Below are 25,156 nucleotides of genomic sequence, written 5' to 3' on the forward strand. Positions count from 1 at the left end.
CTCCCCGGGCCGGGCAGCCGAGACACCGCCTGCCCCCGCCGCCGCAGGACCCGCTCCGCACCCTCGGGGCAGCGCCGCGCCCCTCCCCTCCCCGGCCGCCGAGCGCCCCTTCCCCGCCCCTGTGCCAGTGCCGGTGCCGGTGCCGGGCGGGGGGCGGTGGCAGCGAGGGAAGAGGGATGAGGTCATCCTCTTTCCCGGCGTCAGTCAGCTGGGTGGTGGCGGCGGCGGGTGCGGGCGGAGGCGGGCGGGGAGGCGGGTGCGGGATGCGCTGCTCCGGGCAGCGCAGCCCTGCCTGCTCCCGGCTCGAGCAGAGCGCGGCGGCGGCGGCCCCGGCACCGCCGGCCCCCTCGGAGGCGGCGGCGGGGCGGGCGGGCTGAGCGCGGCTCCCCGCAGACAGGCGGCGCTGCGGACGCGGCCGCCGCGGAGGAGCCGCCCGCGGGCGCGCAGCCCGGCGCGGAGCGGGGACAGGGGACGCGGGGAGCGGCGGGTCCGCGGCGGCGGAGGGCGGGAGGCAGGAGTCAGGAGGCGGAGGAGGAGGAGCAGGAGGAGGCGCGGGATAAAGGAGCGCTCGCTGCTCCCGCTCGCTCTCCAGCGGGGCTGAGGGAGGCATCATGGCCGCGAAGTCGGACGGGCGGCGGAAGATGAAGAAGGGCGGCGAGGTGGCGTTCACGCCGCTGCAGAACTCCGAGCACTCGGGCTCCGTGCAGGCGCTGGCCCCGGGGCTGCCCGCGCGCCGGCGCCGGGCCGGGCGGCGGCAGCGACGACGATGAGGCGCCCGGGGGCGGGTGCTGCAGCGGCGGCGGCGGCGGGGACGGCTCGGGCGGCGGCTCCCGGTGCTGCTGCTGCTGCTGCAGCGGCGGCAGAGGAGGAGACGGCGGAGGGGGCGGTGGCGGGGGCTCCCGGGGCTCGGGCGGGGGCTCGTCCTCCTTGTGCCTGCGGCTGGGCAGGGAGCAGCGGCGCTACTCGCTGTGGGACTGCCTCTGGATCCTGGCCGCCCTGGCCGTGTACTTCGCGGACGTGGGCACCGACATCTGGCTGGCGGTCGACTACTACCTGCGGGGCCAGCGCTGGTGGTTCGGGCTCACCCTATTCTTCGTGCTGCTGGGCTCCCTCTCCGTGCAGGTCTTCAGCTTCCGCTGGTTCGCGCACGACTTCAGCACCGAGGACAGCGCCGCGGCCGCCGCCGCCGCCGGGCACTGCCCCGCCGCCGAGAGCAAGCTGCTGGTGAGCAGCAGCTCCGCGGCCGCGGACATCGACGCCGCTCGCCCCAGCACGCCGCAGAGACAGGCGTCCACCGCCAGCAAGGGCAACGCCACCAACAGCAGCAGCAACAGCAGCAGCAACGCCGCGGGCAGCGGCGCCGCCGGTCCCCGCGCGGGCGGTGGCCGGTCCGCGTCCTGCGCCTTCTGCATCTGGCTCCTGCAGTCGCTCGTCCACATCCTGCAGCTGGGGCAGGTCTGGAGGTGAGGAGCAGGGCGAGGGCGGTGCGGGGGCCGGGGCTTGAGCCCCTGGTTAGGGGGGGAGCACGCCCGGCCGCGGGCGGGACTGCGCCCGGCGAGCGGCCGCCTGCCCCGCCTCGGGGTCCCTCCTGGGGACAGCGCGCCCACGGGGCCGTCGGGGTGACCGGGCTCCCGCAGGGCTGACCGGGCGCGGAGGGCTGAGGGGAGCCCCGCCGGGTCCCGGAGAGTCCTGTGCTGCACAGGTGACCGCCCCGGGAGGCGCCCGGCTGCCTCCAGCCCGCGCAGCGCCAGGTGCCCAGAACCTCCCGGGAAACCCGCGCCGGACGCTCGGTAAAATTAGGGAACCGGTGGGGAAAGTGGACATAGCCCGGTAACTCACACCTCCTGGTCTCCTCATATGCGGCCAGCACACCGTTGCCGCCAGCAGGAAACTTCACTGGCAGCGAGGAGTTTCTTTCCCGTAATGCCCTGATGCCGTGTTTTGAGATTTATGTGTGCTGTGAACAGTCATCTCCTTGCTATGCATATCCATTTTCTATATGCGTGATGTATTAAAGGAATGCCTTCTAAATCAAAGTTTTGAGTAGCAGTTCTCAAAACCATCTGCAAGTGACGTACTGTGCATTATGGAAAGGATGTGCTGAAGTGGGTTGGGAAAGGCACTTGCTGGAAAAGGAGATGACATCATAGTTTTCAAAAGTAAAGTTTTCCTTCAGTTTTAGCAAATTTCTCGGAAAGATTCATATGGAGGCTGAATGCGCTGCAAATACATCTAATGCTGCCTGAAAAGGGCAGAGTTCAGAAGGCATAGTGTATAAAGAGGTAAAACTTTCACATAAAATTTTGGAAGATAGATGCTGTGTTGAAGAAGGTCATGCAGTAGGGCAAGTACACTAAAGCAACAGTGGAAAATACCTTTTGTGTTTCTTGTCTGATGGATGGAAAGAAATTATGTCATCCTTCTGTTTTGGAAACACTTGGGACTTTTCACAACTACTTCATTAGGGAGTTTAATTTGTTGTTTCTGTAAACTTCTAATTGCTGGTACTTTTAATATCTGTCTCATCCTTTTGGGCAAAGTCTGTCTTTTGCTCTGTTAGCACAGTATCCAGCACAGCTCAGTTCTGTTTGTGGTCCTTAAGCACCAAGGAGTCCAAGTCCTGCTAGACAGTTGACCAAAGGTCTTGGAATGCCACAACTAAGTACCTTTTGCTTTCCAGAGTATTTGGTTCATTGTAACAAATTCAATTTTCTAAACTTGTGAAACTAACTTAAAGTTACAGGTGTGCTCATATTAACAATGACATGACTTGAAAGGGAAGAAGAATTTTGAACAAAAAGTGATGCTTTGTTTCAAATCTTGAATGCTTGCATGCTCCTTTATCTTCCACCTTCAAAGTTGTTTAACACAAGTTAAGTCTAGGGCTTTCTGAATGTGATGGGTTTCCACCCTGCAGTGGTTGAAAAGTAAATACAGTGGCTTAAATTGTACTTAGAAAATCATGTTGATATTCATCCATATAGAAGTCAAACAGTGTGGATCATGCTGAGTGATAGAGGAGACAGTTTTTCAAGGTTTGGTGTCACGAGTCTGTATTGGGGAACACAAAGAGCAGGGAGGGCTGTGGGTGGAGCAGGGTGGGATCCAATACTGTACAGCACTTCTGCCAGATGAGGTGTCTGGGATTTAGAGCTCTCCAGCTGCTTGCTTTTTGATGAAGCACAGTGTCTTTTAACATAAGATTTCCTCCTTGCAAAAGCACCTACTCCTCTATATTTAAAGCTAGATGAGTCTCTTTTGATCATATGTAGCTTTTCTTCATGTTTTATGTGCAGCAGTGTAAGACTACCAGAATATTAAACTGATAAGGTATGTTAGGACATTATTTATGGTTTAGCCTGTTATACTCTTAAATTTTTTTTTCAGTGAAACAGAGCCATCAAATTTCCTGTCTGTCAGTAACTTTGTAGTATTTACTTGCAGTTTTCCACAAACTTAGAAATTATATGGTCAGCAGTATGGAGTGTTTCATATCAGCACTTCATAACTGATTAAAGTGGCTTCATTTTAATTCCCTACATATATTCCTAATTAGGGAGAGCCTTTGGAGACATCTACAGCTAATAATCAGCCCCAAGGAGAAGAGGTCACATCACACCCTGAGAAACTCTGTACATAAGCATGGTGTCAGAACGAACATGATCTGTAGAAATTTTCTGGAGACAGTATCTCTAATCAGACACTTAATAGTCCAGAACTTCTACTCTGCAGTGTAACATTGGTACTGCCTTGAGCAAATAGCTCAAGCTGTTTAGGCTGAAAGATGATCTAAAGTGTTTTCCAGTTGCCTGTGTTTGGAGATTTAACTCCTTCTTTGACACAGCTGAACAGACCCTGCTGCCAGACAGGGGCACACGTGTTACCCAAAACCTGTTACCCTTTGTTCTGTGCCTCTCATTATGTTTCTTATTAGCTTTGAGATTTTTCCTTTTTTTGTTTTTTTTTTGCCGCTGGTTAAAGCTCTCCCGTAGCTACATTTAAATTTTCTGTTACTTATTGCGCTGAATCTCCCACAAGTAAAAATGACAGTAATATGTCTCTCATTTCTCAATCAGGGAATGAGGAGAAAGTTTTCTTGTGCCTGATTTTCTAGCTACTAAAGTTGGTCATCATTCTGTATTCATGTGGTATTTGTTGTCTTCTCTCTCCTCTTAAAATTAGTTGAATCCTGAGGTCTTCAATTTCCCTTTATTTGTCCCATTGCCATAGGTTTTGGAGGCAATGGTGTCAACTGCTTATTTAAGGAAGCCATTCTGAGGAAAAAGCAGTACAACTGACAATCCCAGTGCTCTTAATATCCTTGAATTAAATAAAAAATTTGTAAAAATGTGTTTTTAGTGATTAATTCTGTCAGAATGACTTTTAACAATTTCAAGGCTTTTCCTCTGAGATTAATTTTTTGTTTACAAACATACTGAAAGCCAGATCATTGAAAATTATTATGTGTTAATTTTAACTAAAATGTGCTAATGGGAAGTGAATGAGGTCTTTAATGTGGAATGGAACAATTCTAGAAGTAGGCAATCAAAAATCACTAAAACAGTTTTTATTCCTTGAGTGTGAAAAAGGGGAACTGCAGGAGCAGCTAAACTGCCAATCAGTTCGGAATAAAATTGTAATTATTTTTTTCTTTTGAAATTGGTGTAACTTTCCCCCCCAAAAATTTTGGAATATCAAATGGCTCCTTTGTAAAGAATATATATATATATATATATATTTTTTTTTTTTTTTCCCCTCTGGGGTTTGGCAGTTCATGGACTTCCTGATAGCAGTGGTCACCTGTTAAAATTCCAGCAAATTGCCACAGCAGAGTGCAGGAACTAGGCATTTGTTGGCAGCTAATTCATGGTGAAATGTGATCACTGATGAGATTCTGACTTCAGAAATAGATACAGATAGGTTTCCTTATCCATACTTCCAGTGTGTTCTGCTTTTTACCAATATTTGGCCGTGGAAACCACACTATGGAGCCCTCGTCTCCCAGGCAGGTTCTGTGAGAGACCTCTGTTATTATTAGTAGACTCTGTGGGGTATGCAATACACAGGGTGGATTGCACAAGGAGAATGCAATACACAGGCTGTTTCTATCCCATTGAAAGGAAAAAATGAAAGTAGATGCCTTAATTTAGAGTCTGTAAGGACCTCTGTAGAGGTATATGGGCCAGTAGGATTCAGATAAACTATTGCCCTTTGAGCCTGGCCTGAGAGTGTGTAACCACTGCCCTTGAGCATCCCTTTGATTCACTAAACTTCACAGGCTTAGCCATGACTTTCAGATTTTGCTGTGGATAGCAGGACTTGGTGACTGGATGTAAGAGATCATATTGTTCATCTGGCATCTGTGAAGCTGGTTCATTTCCTTAAAAAAAAAAAAAATCTGGCTGAGGTTCCTTTGGTCTGGCAGGATTCAGATAGCCATGCTCCTGAAGATGGGTAAAGGGATCAGTCAGCCCTGGGAGGAGTGTGTGTTGTGGGAAGTTGGGTGAACAAGAGGAGGAGACTGGAGGACTTGCTGGTGCTCATCTTGTGGTGTCTGGGTAGCAAGAAGTAGCTCCCTGAGACAGCTCCTGTGCCTTGCAGCAGGGTGGTGTGAGCAGGCTGCCTTGGTTCTCAGAGTGCTTGGGAATTCCCACAATGTCTGTCATTTTGTCTGAAAGGCTGCAGTGAAAGTGCCTGAAAGGGAACTGTCAAGTTTCTGTAGCTAACAAGGCCAGAGGAAGGGTGAATCATTGGAAAGATGAGGACTGGAAATTACCCTGTAAAATTATTTCTGGATAGCTGAAGCAATACTGAGATGATGAAGTATATCCCTCTCAATGGAGTGAGGAGGTTTGATTGAGACTTCCTAGCTCTATGGGAAACCACCTAGAGAAGGAGGAGGACACACCAAGCTGCTTACTTGTCCTTCCTGGTGGCATTGTCCAGGACAGGTGTCTGTTCCTAAGTGGAACAGTATTATGGATTGGCTATATCTGTTTATGTGTAGTACTAAGAAGCCATTATTTTCCTCATCCTTCCTGGTTCTTATAAAAAAAAAGGGAGTTGTGGCCAGGTCGTAAAGGTGATGTTGGATTCTGAGACCAGGGTGAGTTGTAATTTCTCTGGTGCCCTGTGGAAACGTTTTTCACAGGTCTGGATCATCTGCCAAAGAAATTTCATTGCTTATGCTCATAACCTTCACTTCTGCAATAACTTGACATTCTTAGAAGTAAAAAAAAAAAAAAAAAAAAAAAGAGAGAAGAAAGGGTGTCTGCTCTGCATGTGAGAAATCCTGATAACTTCTTCAGGTGCTCACCATTGAGCATGACTGACGCCCTAAACTGGAAGTCCCAGCAAGGTAGCTCAAGTTAAGAAAAACATCATCAGTCTTAGCTCAATTCCAAACTTAAATAGGTTCATTTCTTTTCACACTTTTGACCTACATAGTAGTTTTTGACACTTTTGTTCAGTAGCAATGTAGGAGTTTGGTGTAGTTATGTGGTCAATAATTCCAGCTGCCATTGGACTTCACACTAAAATGTGATAATATCTCGATCTGACACCAGTTTTTCTCACTGTTTTGATATCTGTCAGATAATTTGTCACATGGAGTCCAAATTTATGAATCATAACCATTTCCTAGACAAGATTATTGCATATCCTCCCCATCTGTCTCTTACTGTAGCGAAATGCTGCCACTCAGCAATGCCATATTTCTTTTATTGAGTTACTGCAGTGCTTGAGTTAAAATCCTACTGACTAACTATTTTGCTTGCTGTGTCTTTAGGTCTCAGAAAAGGTTATGGGCTGTCAGAAACAGGAAATAAAGTTGTTGGGTTTTTCCCTCAGCAGGATTAGAAGGGCAGCCCACCCTGTAAGTGGCCTGCCCACATTTAAATTTTTGGTAACATATTCATTAGAATAAATATTCAATTTTTTTGACTCTTTTAATTCCCTTTTTTTTCTTTATTTTTTGTTCTTTTCTGAAGATAGTGGTATGCAGATGAGGCCTGTGCCTTTCATTTTTTTTTGAAAAAGAGGAGCGAAGCTTTACTATGTTCTTAAAAATCTCTTACAAGTCTGCATACAAATCAGATTTGGTATTCAGTTTATTCTAATAACCTTAGCTATGTGTAAAAGATGCTGATGTACTTTAGAAGAAAGATACTGTACTTTAATAATTAACAAGCGTTCTCTCTGTAGAGAATATTTATCAGTTACATAAGTTTTCAGATTTTCAAAGGACTGCTTAAGCACTGATTTCTGATCACACATCTGGCTTAGTAGGAAAACTAATATTTTATGCGCAGAATGCTTTCTAGAAACTTATATATGGGAAGAATTTATATTTGCCTTTTTCCAAGAGTGGAAATTTGATAAGATTACAGGGGTTTCTGTTTCAGAGGATTTCATATCACCATATACACATACTATTTTAGAGTCCTCTGGTGCTGTGAACAAATGACTGTATGTACATACCATGAATTGAAAGAAATGCATTACATCATAATTTGTTTCTAAATGTTATAACTTTGCAGAAGGTTCTTGAAATGAGGGGTTTTTTGTTTTGGTTTGGTTTTGGTTTTTATTGCTAAAATTTCTGTTACTTACATCAGAAAAAGTATTTCTTTTTGAAAGGTCAGTTTGCATGTCCACATCTCTTGTGGGAAAGCAAGAAAGTGCAACACCACAGCATAATCTGTAGACTCAGTTATCCTTCTTCATTCATCAGGTCATTTACATCACAGTTTAACTTGTTCAGAAGAGTATTCTCCTTGTCAGCTGGCTTAGTTGTTAATATTTGTCCATAAGAACTGACTTGGCCACGAAGATACAAAAGCTCTAATAAAACTAAAAATTAAATCAATTCTTCTGTCACTTGGTGTTACCTTGTTCTTCTGTCTCTCTGTTCCAATTAAGTAGCTTTTAATGTGTAGCAGATAAATCACAGCAGTGACTTACATTTTCAGTAAACAGGTTGTTTGGGAGGAATTTGTCAGGCACAGAGAAAATCAATAGCTCTTTTGCTTGCACTTCAAGAAAAATTTTTTGTTTGCTAAAGTACATTTACAAAGTGGTGCCTTTTTTGTCAATTTTAGCACAGCTGTCAGTTGTATGCATTGTGTCAAGTGGATATGGGCGTGGAAGGGGCAAACAGGCTATAAAAAGAACTGCTTTGATTTACTTGATTTTTAAAATGATAGGAGGCTGATATTAAAGAGCACATGAGGGAGCATGTAGAAAGGAAGAATGTTCTGAAAACACATGGGAATATCAGTTAATACTCCTAACTATGTACCTAACTCCAGTTTGTTTCCTTTCAGCCACTGACCAAAGAGGAATTATTTTAATAATTTCCTAAGTGACTGCTTGAGAAACTGTAGAAGCAGGCAGTCAAACAGAAGAGTTGTATGTCTGGGAAAATTCACAGTAAAAATATTAGATACACTGAGAAAATGCTAGATAAACTCTCACTGCAGTGAGTAGTCATCTGAACAATGATAAATAAAAATGTGAGATATCAGTCCGGCATAAGCTGACAGGAAAGAGAGTACTCTAAAACATCTTTTCACAAATTTTAAAATTAAAAAATAATAGGTCTTGGGTATATATTTTTCCACGAGATTTTACCTGAATTTTCTGACAACCATAACATGAATTATCATCTCCCCGTGGGCTCTGGTTGCTGAAGTGGTTTCTTATCACTCTCCTTCTCATTCTGCTTCCCTGCCTGAATGGCTGAAATGGGTTATAATGTACTTTTTCCCCCAAGATAAAATAATTGCTGTATTATGTTATTATTTTCATTACCTTTCCTTTGACAACAAGCCTGTTCTGCTCAGTATATTCATGGTAAAAGGCTTGTGTGGTGAGCTGCATAAATCTGTTTGATTGGCAGGGGTAATCAGTGGGGGTGGTTAATGTTATCAGTCACAAATGATTTGATGTCACGAGTTGGAGCACATGGAGTGAGACTGTTTTGTGGGGTGTTTTCAAAGGAATTTTAGCAGGTAATGATATGACAGGGAGAATATCTACTTTCTGTTCTTCTAAAGTTGGAAGGTGTGACTTAGACGAGACTAATGTACCAAGGATGGTGCCAGCTGCTTTAGAGAAGGATGCAGATGTTCTATGGTGAATAAAAAGTGCATTAACCTACAGATGGATGGACAGTTTTCCTTATCTCTATCAGCTGCTATATATCAGATTAATTTCTGCCCTTAAAAAATGAAGGTTAGCATTGCCACAGTTTTCAACATTACTGGCTTTAATGGGATGTTTTCATGTAAACATCTGATCTATTCTAGGATCCTGCCAACTTCTTTGAGTGATGGATAGTACATAGGATCAGTGGATTACTTCCTGCAGGACCAAGGAAAGTACCCTTAAATATCAAGCACCAGACATCAGCTATCTGTAGAGAGCTCTATACATGCATAGAAAGCAATGAAAGCCACTAGGCTGATATTTCCACATTTTCATAGTGGCTTGTGTGGAATGATAAGCTTTGTCATTATAAAGGTGTGTGGGCTTTTATCTAAAGGAAGGGCATGGATGCAGTTGTGTCTTTTCTCATTATTCTTCAACCCTAACCTTTATAGTCTCGCTTTATAAGGAAATATTTCTGCGAGACAGATCTATAATAGGACTTTGCTCTGAAAGCAGAATTTAGATGTTCTTCAGGCATATAGACCTGAAAATATGACCTAGAAAATTTGGCTTAACAGCCTTATAAGGAAAGCTTTTTTTACTGTGAGAGAGCACTGGAGCAAGCTGCCCAAAAAGTTTGTGGAGTCTCCTTCTCTGTAGATATTCAAAACATGCCTGAATGAGATCCTGTGCAGCTTGTTCTGTGAACTTGATTTAGCAGAGGACTTGGACTAGATGGTCTCCAGAGGTCCCTTCATGCCCCAAACATTGTTATTCTGTGATTCTGTATGAACTTGAGGAACTTAAATATAATGGACCATAATGTTCAATTGTAAAGCTGCCTAGAGACTTGTATTCCTGCCTGTTAGCTGTGTCCAGAAATTCCCCAGCACACACAGCCTGAGTTCCTCCTTATTTGAGCCCATTGCAAACCAGATGCTAGGCTGCAGTGGCACCAAAATCCCTCCGTGGATCCAGTTGGCAAGCATTGTTTAAATCTGCTTTACGAGCAATGACAAGCTTATATCCCCAACAAATATTGCAGACTCAGCCTTGTCTTATAGTACTGGACAAATGTCCCTTGTGATTAGAGTATTTGCTCAGGTTTTAGGAGATTTCAGTCCACTGCCATTTCCAGCTGTGAGGGGTCGGTTCTTGTCTCCCTGATTGGTTTCTGCACTGATGCTTAGGCAAGGCTGGATGGGGACATTTACTGCCCTTCCTGCCGGAGCTGTGACATAACACTGACAGAGAAATGTCATGTTTGTGAGGACACAGAGGAAGACCTAATAGAGCCTTGTAATGAGACCAAAACCAGGTTTCCCTGTCTTTCTTCTTTACAGTTTAATTAATTTTTTCTCCTTTTTTCCACCCTTTAACCTTCTCTCTTTCTTTACCCTAAAAGTATTTCTGTTTACAAACATTCATGCTTCATGTATAGTATAACCACAAAGAGCACTACAATAGAATGTCCATGAAAATGTCTGCTTAAGCTTGTAGGAGTAGCTCCAGATGAACTGAATTAGCTGAAGGATTGGTTTATTAATTTTTTTTATCAACCTTTCTTTGTCATGTGTAATCAAACTTAGAAAAAGAGATAGAAGAAAGCTGTTTTTGATGTATGCCACCATTAGTTGTTCTACACTTTTTCTCTGCCATTTCTTGCAAAAGCAAGAATGAAATAACAATTTTAAAACTGCAATTCAAAAATTGTTTGAGTTCCTGGTTCTTGCTCTGAGTTCATTTCCTGATACCATTTTTGTAGTTGATTTTTATCAATGTAAGCAGAAGTTTTGTAGCTGAAATAAAGCCTGATCTTCATGTCCCAGCTTCTTATTTCCCAGCTCACCTCAAGCTCCACAGTAAGTGGAGCCCAGCTTTTAGTATGCATAATTTTTGTTGTCTTTTGGTTGCCTTTAGTCTGTGTTTCAGAAATTAAGAACTGCAGCTCCCTTTTACTTCAATTGGAGTGGAGCCTTTTATATTATTTTTTCTTAGAAGGATATTTAAAGGCTCAATTTGGGTAGTCAAAAGCAGAGCATACTTCTGAAGATGTTATTCTTTAGTTATCTAGTAGATATTTGCAGTCTAATCTATGGATATCATGAAGCCTTATTTTTGTAATATACTTTGAGATACTCAGATGGAAAATTATCTAGGTAGAAACAATTCAAAATCAATTGTCATTTCAATGTGTCTGTCAAAACCAGTTTTAAGTTAAATATGTTGAACACATGAGCATCTTTTTATAGTGGACAGTATTTAGCTATTAAAATAAGATTTCAATATTTTAAAGATTTCTTTCCCCAAGGCTTTATGCTTGTTACACCCAGAATATACTATATAGCTTTAAAAAAGTTCTGTCCTTCACCCCATTTCCTTCACCTACTACTTTTGCTGCTTCAGGTTAGCTCATCCCCTCATCTTTTGAGCTCTTTTCCTTATTTGCTAGTTTGCCTTTTAAGCTGGATCCAGCATGCTGTGGGAAACTGTCCTAAGGGTTAGGAATTTTTCTAACAAAGTGGAGGAGCTAGAATCAACTTCAATCTGAAGCTTCCAAGCACCAGACATTGCAGCTTCAGAAACAATGACATGAGTGAGTGATAGCAGACGAATAGGCTGAGGATAGAACATCACCAGTAGTATTGGTGTAAATTGGACTCAATGCAGAATTATTGAAAAAAACCATAAATGTAAACAGAGCTCACAGAATATTAAATGGATAAGTAAAGAGTACTTAGAGAGGATTTACCCAAGTGAAGCCAAGTACAGTGCAGAGGATAATTAATGTGGCAGAGAGAACTCAATAATAACGACTTTGAACTTTTACAATAGTGTGTTAATGCATGTGTCAAAAGGAGGGATTGCATTTACAGTCAACAACCATTTGTTAGCAATTTTTACCACACAGGCAAATTAAGAACTCATGATAACATTGTATGAAAATTACCTATCTGAACTAAGGGCTATGTTTAGTCCTTAAGTATGTAATTAATTTTACTTTTCTTTACCTAAAAAATAAAATTTTGGACATGTACATTTTTCTATAACCTGTCTTTATTCTCTTTGTGCCACTTCTGTGGAAGAGCTACTCCATTGATAATCCAATTGGGTTAGAGAATTAATTTGTTATTGGGAGTGTTCTCTTCGTAGTTGGATTAAATCAGAGAGCTTCTGAGAAAACAAGCATGGAGTGCAGAATAAATCAGTTATTTTAATAATATAATAATTAATAAGTCAGTGCAAAATAGCTCAGTTCCTGAGTTTGTCTCATAAGATGCTTACTCAGCCCCTGATGGTTGGTTTGGAGAAGCAGAACGTAAAATTCCAGGAACTGTGAAGGCTGTAGTTGAGATGGACTCGTTCCCTTGTCAGTTTGTAACTGTTACTCGTGTGCAGTCAGGTAGACTGAGAATTTTGGCTTGTTTTGTGAGTTTATGGATGCTTTGCACCCATCAGTGAAAAAGTATAGCTCCTTTAGAGAGGGAATGCTGGTCTCCTGACCAAACTGTGAATTGTGCCATTGAAATTTCTTCAAGTGGGACTTGCCTGAGACAGCCCAGAGCAAGTCTTTAATCTTTGTGTGTCCTATGCTTTTCCAGTAGAGCTTATTAACAGCCTCCAGCCTCACCCATGTTGAAAAGGTGACAAGGTGGAAGAGGGTTCTCCTGTTCCTATAAAAACTTCCTAGAACAGCAGGAGGACGATGATATGTGCAGGTTTGGGGATACTTCTGAAATAGAAGTAATGAGGAGTTGCTACTAGTTCTGGTGGTTTAAGTGCATGTTCAAGATAGATGAGTATTTTTGAGCCTTTCCTAATTCATCCCAAAATGAATTTCAGACCTAGACTCAGTCCTTCTTGAATCTAGCTCTCGTTACACTGTCATATCTTTATAACACACTATTCACTCACAAGGGAGTCAACCCATTCTCTGCTAAGAACCAGAATTTTTCTACAGGTCTATCTTTTATTAGAATAGGTGTGTGGAAAACCCTACTGTGTCAGAATTCATGTTAATAGGTTGTTATCATTAATTCTTATGTTGTTTTACAAATGGGAGATTTATAAAACAAACAAAAAAATTATATTTTCATGTCTTTCTATTTGTTAGGTATCAGGTACTCTGACTGACTTTCTTGAAGTGCAGAAAGTATTGGATGGAAAGAATATTTTGAAAAACGTTGACTCTCACCATAATTAAGTATATTTCAGTAATAACATGAAAAATTCTCCTAATGCATTCTATAGGTGGGAAATAGAGGCACATTACATTAAAAAAAACCATAAAATTTCAAGTTTTTAATGTAATGCTATGTCTTAAAGGATTTTAAATATCCACAAAAATGATTCATTGAGCTTTGAAACAATCGGCATTTACATAATCAGCATGTATTAACACAGAATATTTTCAATACTTCAGCACAATCTATACCCCTAGATTTTAATTTTATACCAGCACCTAAGGAGAAAATATGGCCAATAGCTTTATTTGACAGCTAGCACTAAAAGAGGAGTCAAACTTAAAAGGACACTGTACATACCCGTCATCATAAGAAAAACCTTACAAGTGTTCTTTTGAAGTTCACTTATGAATTCAGTTTGACTGTGTTAATGACTTGTACTGATTTCTTCAGCTTGAGCTTTATGAGTGCAAATACTTATGGAAGGTGTATTTTAAGCCTGAGTGCCAGAATATTAATCAAAACCTTAATTACATATTCAGTAGTAATAGTCACAATTCATATGGGTCTTACTTAATTTCATTACTCATCCAATCAAGGATCAGAAGCAATGACATATGATTTAAATAGCAAATTGTTTTGGATATTTCTAATTAGTAGGAACAAAGGATTGGTTATCAAAGAAATTAACTCTGGCACCTTGAAAACTAAGAATAACCTTGAAATAAGAATAAACGCAACATTCAGATCTGTTCTGAAAATTTACTAAATGCTTTCATACATGCTTACTGTATATAAAGTATTTGCAAGTAAATAAACAACAGAAATATGTCTTCTAATGGCATTTCATAAATCATTCTTTGGAGAATTCTTCATGAATAGCAACTTTAATAGATATGGAGAAGACAGCAGGATTTACGCTTATTTCAAGCAATTGTTTTTGGTGTAAATATTGCCACTGTGACTCAAAGATGCATCTTATTTTGATACTACATCTTCGAGCAATGAAATTCTAATTTGGCCACAATGGAGAATGTCTCACACTGGATTTATCTTACTATGTGGGAGTCTGTCACTGCTTCATCTGTGCTTTTAATTCCCCATCCTCAAAAACCTGTGAAGTCTTTCAAGGGGACAAGGCTTTGAAAAGTCTGCAAACTTGAAGGACCAGTGGGAGAATTGGGTCCTTCTCTCTGTCCTGCTGTCACTCCATGCTCTGTTAAATGTCCTTCATCTGCACTGCAAGCCAAAGCTCTCTGATTCTGTGATCTACCACTCATGATGCCAGAGGAAGGTTGCTCTGTGGCTCCCTCGAAGCTGTACTGGATTCTAAAAGCAAGGAAGCACAAAGCCATGGGAATAGTTTAGGAATGATATTAACTGCCATCATTGAATGTGTATGTACCTGGGATTTGTTGCAAGCAATTTCCTTACACAGGCTGTCCCATGGTGGTTTTGGTTTTTTTTTATATGAACATAATTTTTGCCTACAGACTTCACAAAGAGAAGAAATCCATTATGAAATAAGGTAGAATCTCAGAACTCTCAGTCGTAGAAGTATCTTTTTAAATTTCCTTTTTCTCTTGGCAAGTATTTTTATCATATTCAAGCATTAGCTCTTAGAGAGAAATAATGTTCACTTCAAAAGCCACTTCCTCCTCAATAAATAATTCAGAATCATAGATTGTTCGTCAGGAATTATCAACACACTAGTAGTAATTTAATATACCAGGCAATCGCACTCACTTTAGCCTACATATGATTTAAATAGAATATGACAGTTTAGGGTCTCCATTTGCCCCATGGCATGTTGGGATCAAACTTGGCAAGTGGTTGCAGTGTTCTCATATCTTCTGAAGAAGTGAATGAAAGTTGCATAATTCAGAGAGGATTTCTTAATTACATGCCAAATCAGAGTTTGCTTGCTTGTGTTCTGAATCTAAATTGTAGCCCAGGACCAGCTTTAAAGCATGTGAATATTTCCTCTGAACCTTGTTAGCTAGCGTCTCACAAACTTGTCACTTTGCTTTTAACTTGTTATTATTTTGAGGCAGTGTTTCAGTATATTATTTACCTTTGATTTATCCCATTGGTGAAAGGCTGAACCTACCTCTCCTGAACTGTCTGACACATGGGATCCATCAGCTGAGGACAACATGCTTTCTGGAAGTTTTACCTCTTTTGATTTTTCAAAAAGTCAGTTTTATTTTTTTTTCCCCTTCCATTCCCACTAGTAACCCAACACTGCTGAGTGTTAGCTACTGGTTGAGCAAGGTTTGTTTTTCTCACAGTCATAAATAACTGTGGTGAAAAAGAGACAAATTCCTTCTCACTCTAATGCTTTTGCCGGTTGATAGGAAAATGTAAAACTGGTAGTATATCAATGGCACACATATCATGTACTACTAGAACTGTCATATCTGAACTCAGATTGGGATTTCTCTTTTCATACATTGCTTTTTCTAGAATGGCTCAAATGTATTCACACTGGTTTGTCACAAATTTGGCATAAATTTTCTTCTGTTTTGGCTGAATGACAGTAGGCACTCTAATGAAGGTTTAGTGCTATAATAATTTAAACCATAGCAATTTATCTTCTATCCTTGGAAGTGGGTTTGTATGGAAGGCAAGGGATGCCTACAACCAAGAAATGTTAAGTACAGTGCTTAATTTTATGTATTTGCCCTTTCTGTTCTCTACAGTCTGTATCTTCTAGAAAGCCCTTTTTTAGGTAGCCTTCTATCTATGACAGTGTTTATGCCAGAGATGTATAATGAAACCATACCTAGAGACCTGCAGTTGTCTTGGTGATAAGAGGCAGTCCAGGACTGTATTTCTCCAGGAAAATTGCAGATTGAAACTGAGATTGAGGAGTAATATGTTTTCCCGTGTTGCTGTGAAGGAAATAATTGCCCTTCAAACTTCTACAGTATTCTCCAATTCATCTGGCTGATAAGGTGAAAAGACAGCCAGGATTTCTCTCACAGCCTGTTTGCCTACACGGAAGGCTATAGCTGAGCAATTTCTTCTCCAAAGTTCCACTATAGTCTGAATAGATTTGGGAATGGTTTAAGGGGAGCCATACCATCTTCATAAAAATCCTTCTTTCCTGAAGGAAAGGTAATGCCACAAGTTTTAGCTCATTGCTGTGAAAGTGAATGTAATGTTGGTCCTGTTATTTAACTCCCTGGTTAACGTGGCCTTTCATCAGAACTGCACCAGAGATTTTAAATTTGGAAACAGTTTGCTGATCATATGGCATGCATGGAAGGAGCAAGGAACATTAGGTCAGTGACATGTAGAAGCAAGGAACATTAGGTCAGTGGTGGATGTGTTTCTACTTTGATTTAAAGCGTCTTTAAGATGCTCAGAAATTTCCTTTATGTTCCAGTGGGATAAGAGATTGGATGCATGATGGAGCACTGGTGTTCAGCACATAACTCAGGAGGCTACAAGGGATGTGTTTAGAAGCATCAGCTGTTATTGTGCCCCTGGATGAAAGAAGCATTTAAAGATGTATTCTTCTTGTCTGGCTTAGAAGCTGGTCTCAGGTTGGTGCTGACACATCTGGAAGAAGGATTTCAAACATACATGTGTGTATATATATATATATATGTATATATGTATGTATAAAATAGGTGTAAAAGGAGGAAAATGGAAAAAATGAGGATAGAACAGTGGATCTAGAATTGCCAACAGGAATTTGGTTAACGAAGAAAACTCTAAGGTTTTCTTAACCTTAAAAAAGTGTCAATGGCACACTGCTCCTAGGATGGTACTTGCTCTGTTCAGTGGCTGAATGTCGTCCCTAGGAAAAAGGTGAATTGTGGATACAGACCCGTCAAAAACCTGCGCAAGAAAAGAGAAGAAGTGGAAACATCTGTGCAGGACTTGAATCATGTGAATTCATGACTGGAAATAGGGACTTGTATGTTGTGTGCTACCAAGAAAAGAGAACTGAAATTAGTGACATGCTGGTATTCTACTGGGTATTAATGACATGATCATTTGAAAGAGTGGGATATGTGTGTTTAAAAAGTAATTTGTTAGAAGGTCTGGAAAGGTGATTTACCTGGCCTAGCATTGGGCTGCTGGAGTAGTGTTGTGGAAAGGGAAGGGCAGGCATTCCAGAAATCTGTGGAAATGTTATCCATTGTGGAGGATTTAAACTGCTTGAATGCATACTGGACAGCACAACACATTAGTAACCATCATAGATGTTTTCATATGGAATCTTCATGAAGTATCTAATATATCAGGATGTGTCACAGTGTTCTGTTTTTGATGGAGACAGTTTAGAACTTCTAGAATTTCTCAGTAAGGAAGGATGATACTATGGAAGACTGATAACACTGAATAATCTTTAACAGCATGATGACAGATAACTTAATTTTATGTTTCTTGAAGAAATAAAGTTGCTACATGGTTTGTTCCATTCTATTTTGTTTTCCCCAAAAGAGCAAAATTTCTTAACTGAGGTAATTGGCTAGTAAGAGAAATTTGCTCCTGCAAATATATAAATAAATTATTAATTTCTTTGAAATTGATTATGCTAACACTGCAGGGAATCTGAACATCAAAAAAGAGAAAAAATTTTAGGGTGTATCTCTTAAACAAACCGTGTGTTTGCAAAACCATTAGTAATATCCAAATAATGACTTGCCACCTTGCCTTCTTTCTTTCCCAGTTGTTTAAGCAGCACTGAGGCTCAGAGATCAAGAGGTTTGAAGATAAAATGAGACTTTCCAAAACCAAGCTGATCTGGCTTTTACAGAAAAAAAAAAACAAATAGTAAAACACTCTTCAGCCATGTAATAGGGACAGAAAAAGGAAGAAAGACTGGTGCTATTTTACAAGAAATGGTATTAAAGATGATCTAGATAAACTTGGTGATTTCCCTAATTTTTCAGTAAAGACAATTCTATTATCATAGTGGTAAAGGGAAGACAGATAGTGTATATGATGATGGTAAAACAGAAATAAACACAACTGCAGTGAAAGCAACAGTAAATGCGGTTTTCTTAGAAAAATCAAAGGGAATTAATAATTCCAATTCCAGAATACTGAAAGAGATGGTGAATTGCATCTGTGTTTTAAATCTTTTAATATAAATGTGGCACTGTAAGACTGGAGAACAGCTACATATTTAAGAAGCTGAGGAATAAAATTATTCATCAGATATCCATCTATGAGTAAGTGATGCTATAAGTGTCCTATCCTTTAAAAACTTTAAAAGTTAAAGGACAAGGAGGGAATAAATAAAGTGTAGCAGGGTTTACTAAAGATTGGCACTGCCACACTGAGCAGGGAACTTTCCCAGTACTTTACTGAATTTTATAGGGAAAAGAAGTGTGCTGCATGGTTTCTGTGTGGCAAGGAAAATTTTGTAATGCACCCTGGAAGTTTTCAGTAGAGCTGGACAAGAACGGGAATAGCAAGAGACTGTAGAGTATGAAAGGAACTAATTCACTGGCAGGTGTGTCTAAGTACAACCAATGCAGTTGAATGAATTATGAGGGGCACTGTGTGGCCACAGCCATGGCTTCACCAAGTGACCCAAAGCTCATGGCACACTGACAGTTTATATGCCTGCTGTTAGTCTCTTTCTTCTCATCCTCTCATCCAGAAGACATATGTTTAAAACACTGCAGGACCATTCTGCCAGAATTTCCAAACTATAGCTCTTTTTGTTTTCAAAATTCTGAATTTTTTATCAGATAGGAGTTTGCATTTCACAGCCTAGTCTGAGCATACTGGGATTTTGTTTATTCTCCAGGCATGATCTGAACAGATAAAAAAAATTGCTGGTAGAAATACAGTCAAAACTAATTGAGTCTTTCTACAGTTTAATTTTGCTCCACAGAGATGTATTGTCACATGCTATGAAATCAGGGGGCTTAAAAACTTCAGAGTCAATGATTTAAGCGCCCGTTAAACATCTTCTCAAATAGGATTCCAGCTTGTATATTTGTGGCATACCCCGAGACCACAGTTAAACTGGAGCTTTCCATATGTTATGGCATGCCAGAAAACCTTGCTTAAGCTTTGCTATGACAATATATCCACAGGACCAAGTTTTTTCAAAAGGTAGAATATTCAGTTTAGATACCTAGTCTTGGTGAGAGTTTACTGGTTGCTCATCTCCTGGGAGCCTTCAAGTGTTTATTTCTGTGTCTGCGAAGTGATGGAAGAAATGCTGTCACTGGAGATTGAATAACTTTATGTCATTTAGATCCAACGTGTTGGGATAAACTACTCCAAACAAAAGCTAGCCTGGGTGTTTTACTTGACTGTGTGCCTTTGAAAGACTGCCTGCTTGGGATTTCAGGGTGCTTTCATCAGTTCCTGTGCTTGTGAGTTTTGTGTGTGTAGAGTTTTATAGTATCCTCAAATTAAAATGTGGAAATAATGTCATGTTACTGTGGAAATGTCTTTATTTTAATTTTAATTTCAATACTTTGAAGCATTCTTACCCGCTGCTACAGAATAAGCACGACAGCCAGAGAATGAGACTAAATGAGAAAAAGAATGGTATTGCATCAGTGGGCCAGAATATATATTCTTTGTCTACAACTGTATATGTCAAATATATAAGTGTTGAAGCACTTTGTTTAGACTGTGTTCTGTAGTGTTTGTTGACTGGTTCACACTAGAGTTTTTTTAACCTCAAATGTGGATGTGTCTCCTTTCCTTTGTGTTATGTAAATCTGGGTGCTAGGTGATTCAGAAACTGAGTAAATCTGAAAAAGATGCTTCTGTCTGAACCTAGAATGCCTTCTCTTTTGTGCAGAGTGCCACAGCCCTAAGTAATTAGGTAGTACTTTACTGAGTGTCAAACCAGTTTAAAGCACAAAATGTGAGTGGGCACGGTACCCTGCAGGCAGAGGCACCCTGGCTTTAGGCTCCACAGGAAATCCCCAGAGGCTTAATAATGTGTGTGACCCCTTTAACCAGCCTACTGACTCCAGTTCAGAAATTCACAAAGCATGTAGTGCCTTAGTCAACCTAGGGAAAAAAAAAAAAAAAATATATATATAGAATCAGGCCATTAAGTTGTATAGTAAGGTTGCTAATAATAGTTGCAAAAGGGATTACTCAATCACTGAGAGCAGTAGAACAGTGGAACATTTTTATCCAAAGAGTTGGGATTTTTTTGGTGACTAATGGTTCAGCAGCCCTCACAGTGAGAAGATGTGTACAAAGCTCTGGCCCTGCAAGCACCATGCCACGTGTGCTAAGCAGACACAAGCAGATGAAGAATCTGCCCTGTGCTTACTAAACTCAGACAAATTCAGTCACGTGAATGAGACAGAGAAATAGATGACTAAATAAATCAAGTATTAAGTGTGTGCAATGTGAAAAAAGTTGGGGATTACATTGCTTCTTTTTCTGTTTTTTTTTTTTTTCTTCTTTTTAGAAAGGTAACTATCATTCATTCAGATACAGCAAAATATTGTTGGACCACAAGACTTGGACTCGTGAGTAGACATGAGGCACCTTGGGTGGCAGGTTAGTTTGCCCTGCTATGCCATCCAGACTTGTACAGTCTGCTGATATTCTGTATTTATATACTTCTTGATCTTAAAACAAACTTAAAAACTTTTAGAAGTCAACAAAACTTATTCCAGTTGTGCCTTATACTAGTGAAATTTTTGCTGAAAAACAGGACACATTTCAATAGTGAGATTAGCTAGACTGTGAAATATCACCCCTCAGGGAAGTTGTAGGAGACCAGTTGCACGGATCATTTAAATGCAATTAGAAAAACCAGCAGAGGATGGAGCCAGGCAATTCCCCCTCCCCGCCCTCCTTTGCTTCCTCCCCAAATAAGTTTGAAAAATGTCATTTGGGGAAATATAATGGAGTCAGGTTGAATTTAGCAAGTAGTTTTGGCTGAGAAGGAACAAATTTAAAGATCTTTTATTCCAGTAATTTTGTGAAAATGCTTTCACATTAGGGAGGAAAGTTTCATGCTAAAAATGCAACTTGTCATTTTGAAATTTAGTGCTTTCATTTATGAATTGGGTCATACTTGTTCCAGGTTGATGCAAGAGTACATAATTATATTTTTCTTTTCCTGTTTATTTCCTTCCCCAACATGAGATTTTAATTAAACTTTTTTTTTTTTTGGTTATCTCATACAGACAATGAATCTGCTATTTGCACAGTTCTAGAAAGTACAATGAAAAGTCAGTTTCAGGCTGATAGAAGGACAGACTTTATGTCTTTTCCTGGGAGATCTCTTTGGTTTAGAGCCTGTGATTTCCAGGCTTTTTAGTAGCTTTCAAGTTTGATTTTTCTGAAAATCTGGGGATGTGTGTCAACAACTTCAGTTTCAGTATGAGGTACATTTTTGCATTCCTTCTCAGAGTTAGGGTTTAAATATCTTAAATTTGGTGCTTAAAGCTAAAGCAGTTCTAAATAGAAGTAAAACTGTGATACACCAAGAGGGTTTTTAGTGGTTCTTAAGTCTTAGATTGCTTTTCTGAGCAGGGAGGAATTTTACCCACTGAGCCCTGGAAGGTTTTCTCCCATGCATCTTCCATTGTATGGATGTCAAATTCTCTGACAGATGGGGAAAAAAATTGAAACCAGTGAGGCTTCATAAAAATAAGAAATTTTGGGGCTACTGGAACTAACAGTGCAGTATTTAGCAATCTATTGTGAAGCAGCAGATGTATAATTTGATATACATAACTTCATTAATCATATTTCTTTCTTAAATGGTGATTAAAAAGAAGTGCTTAGAAATGAAAGTTGTCTACAAAAGCTCGGTTTTGTCTCATTACTTCAGAAAGGTGGTGGTTTGCTCCCTCTGTTGCTGTCTCTTGTTAATTAGGGATGTAGAGATGGATGTGTAGAATTAGGTTGCACATAATCTCATCTGAATATTTAATCATAAATTATTAAGATGAAGATTTATAGCACAGATTTTGACATGCTGGCTGATAAAGCAAGGTTAATAGAGCTATATTCTTCCCAGTTATGGATTGTCTAGGAAAGCAGGCAAGACAATAGTGTCTACAGACATTAGAGGGCAACAAGAACTCCAGGAATGTTCTTTCCCGTCTTTATTTTTAGAAAAAAAATTGCTGTTTGTCTGATGTAATACTAAAAGTTCCATTAAAGCAAATTTAAGCAGAAAAAAAAGCAAAATTGAAAGGCAAATTATTTGAATGAATGAAACATAAGGCTGTGGATTCTAATAAAAGGATAAAAGCAGATCTGTTTTGTTTGAAAACTTTGGATGTTATTTGATGGAATAATTTGCTAATGTGATACAGTATGACCAAGGTCACATATTTTCCTATCCTGTCTGGTTGTACTTTTTTGGCTTGAAGATTACTGAGTTGCATGTTCCACCTGCTCTGTAGAGTATGAGACTATTGATGTCTCCAGCACCACATGAGTTGGGTATGGTTGCATGCATTTGCTACACAAACAACTGATGAAAAGTTATTAGGAAGTGCAGTAGTAACACAATTATTAGTACATTATTCATACAATATATTCTCTTGTAATCTCCCTAACAATAAAGAATAATTTATTAACTATAACACTGCTCTAGAGGACCTGAACTATCATTAGATAATAAGTGATTTGGTGGAGGAAGAACTGAGATAAGTAAAAATATGCCACCAATTAAAAAACAAAAAAAAAGGGAAAAAGGCAGGTATCATGGAGATTGAACATCTGCATCCAAAATTCAATCTGAAACTCAGTTCAGACACTATCTCTCTAGAAATGTTCTCTCTGAGAACATTGTGGGCATCTTATTCTAAACTACACTTTTATGACAAAGAAAAGGGAAAAAAGGACATGTAGAAATATCTCAGCATTAACAAAGCTGGTCAGCTTGTTCTGGGTCACCCTAGCCCAGCCAAGGATCTAGAAATTAAGAAGTGTTCCACGCATCTGTTGTGAGGATGAGTGAGATAGAGAGTCTGCAAGGTTGCCAGTGGATATTTCTGGGATCAAAACCTCTGAAATCATGAGCTCAGGTGTTGTTTCAGGTTCTTTGGTACTTTGTGCAGGTGTAGCACCTGCCACTGATCACCTCATGGTTGTGTCAGAGTGGGGCTTAGGACAGGGTACCCACAAGTACCAGCATTGGTAAAGTGCATTGCCACTCACATCAATGAGAATTTTTACCAGAGCCTTTAGAATGAGAGCTAGGAGATTGACATTTTTGAAAATCTGTGGTATGGGAATTCACAAAGACCGAATTTATCCAAGGAAACCTAATCTTGCATTCAGCTTGGAGGAGGGAGTCTCCCCCAGGAGGGGAGTTGATGGCAGAAGACTGGTTTTAGCTGCTTGGAGCTTTGAATTATCACTGTGGAAGAGCCCACCTCCTCTGCTGCCTGTAGGAGGAACCTAGGGAGCATGGGAAAAAGACAGGCACTGTAAATATCTCCCCAAGTGGCTTTCCCTGCTGTCTCCCTTACTTGTGTATTTCTAGCTGTGGGCTGTAGTTGCTGCCCCATTCTTGCATTTCCTGACATTCCTCCTGCCTACCCCTATCATTCTTGTACCCTGTTACCAGAATAAAGGTGGGAGTGTTGCTTTTCCTGTTCACAAATGCCTTCTGTGTAACATTGATCCTACTCTGGTGGTCATATCCTGTGATATTGATGATGCAATTTGTGTGGAGGATGGAAAGACAGCTGTTCTGTGTCATAGGTAGCTGTCCTTTCTCATTTTGTAGGGTCTGGAGAGGATTTTTTTGCCAGACTTAAAACCTTACAGCAGTAAATGAGCTGTTTAAGCCTTATTGTAAAAGCCATTGTTCTCTCTCTGTAAAGTCAAAAGAATTGACATATCTCATTAGTCTGTTAAGCAGTACAAAGATAAATGCTTTATATATAAGAATGAATACAGATGATGATACCAGTTATGTGGTAGGCTTCATAAATGTATACTGTAGTGTCTATAAAGAGCTTTTACTTATAAATTCTCATGATATTTTGGTTTGCTCTTATTTTTTTTATAGATAATTTATTTTTCTAAGTAAATGAATACTAAGTGATCACAGATGAAAACAATTTACAATAAAACATAAATATTGTCTGTTCTTGTTAAGCAAAAACATATTTAACTCCCGTTTTGCTTCCTTCTTAAACAGTTGGATATTTTGATATAATAGGGGTTTTAATGACTCTGTAAACAAGATAGGAGATGTCTGAAGTCTCATAGGCAAGTTGTGAGTTGTGATCACTGTTGCTTACTGACTACAAATTAATTATGAAGGTAAGCCATGCTAAATTGTCTGAGGTTTCTTTTTGTATTTTGTTCAGCTGGATAGTTATTTACTCATGCAAAATGAAGTTTGATACACAATCAAAATCTTGGTTTTTTTTCTCAAGTATATATAGATGTCTGTAAGGCAGAAAATGTGTTGTCAGCTCCCAGTTAATTTGAAAATCAGTCCTTCTCAGCAAATTCTGCTTTCTTATGTATTTGTATCATTTACCTCTCAAGTCTTGTCTTAGAACAGGTTTCTATGGGTAATTACACTAAGAAGCCCCATTTGAAATCCTGCTGAGCAGGGCTGGACCTTTAACCTGTAAACTTTGTCAGGCAGAGACCATAACTAAAGTGCTTATAAAATTTCTATCTTGGCAATGATGGGTAATATGCCTGGAATCATAAAATAATAGCAGAAGGTAATGAGGGGATTTCCCAGAAATTAACCCAATCAAGTAGGGTGGCTGAGCTCCTGATGATAAAGATACCTTCTTTTTTCAGTCAGAACATTGTTTTGCATGGGAATTGTGTGATGTCAGGTGAATGGACAACATATCCTAATGGTTGGCTGCTTT

General features: G+C 40.3%; 1 protein-coding gene across 1 annotated transcript in view; it reads left to right on the plus strand.

Moving 5' to 3' along the window:
* Positions 1-539: 539 nt before the first annotated feature.
* The window catches only part of XKR4 (XK related 4), a 218,075-nt gene continuing 193,458 nt past the window's right edge, over positions 540-25,156 (plus strand). Inside the window, 2 exon segments of the mRNA XM_030970421.1 lie at positions 540-731; positions 733-1,463. Of these exon segments, the coding sequence (XP_030826281.1) occupies positions 612-731; positions 733-1,463 (851 nt within the window). The 5' untranslated portion in view covers positions 540-611.

The sequence above is a fragment of the Camarhynchus parvulus genome, chromosome 2 (genome assembly GCF_901933205.1).
Source record: "Camarhynchus parvulus chromosome 2, STF_HiC, whole genome shotgun sequence".
Taxonomy (NCBI): Eukaryota; Metazoa; Chordata; class Aves; order Passeriformes; family Thraupidae; genus Camarhynchus; species Camarhynchus parvulus.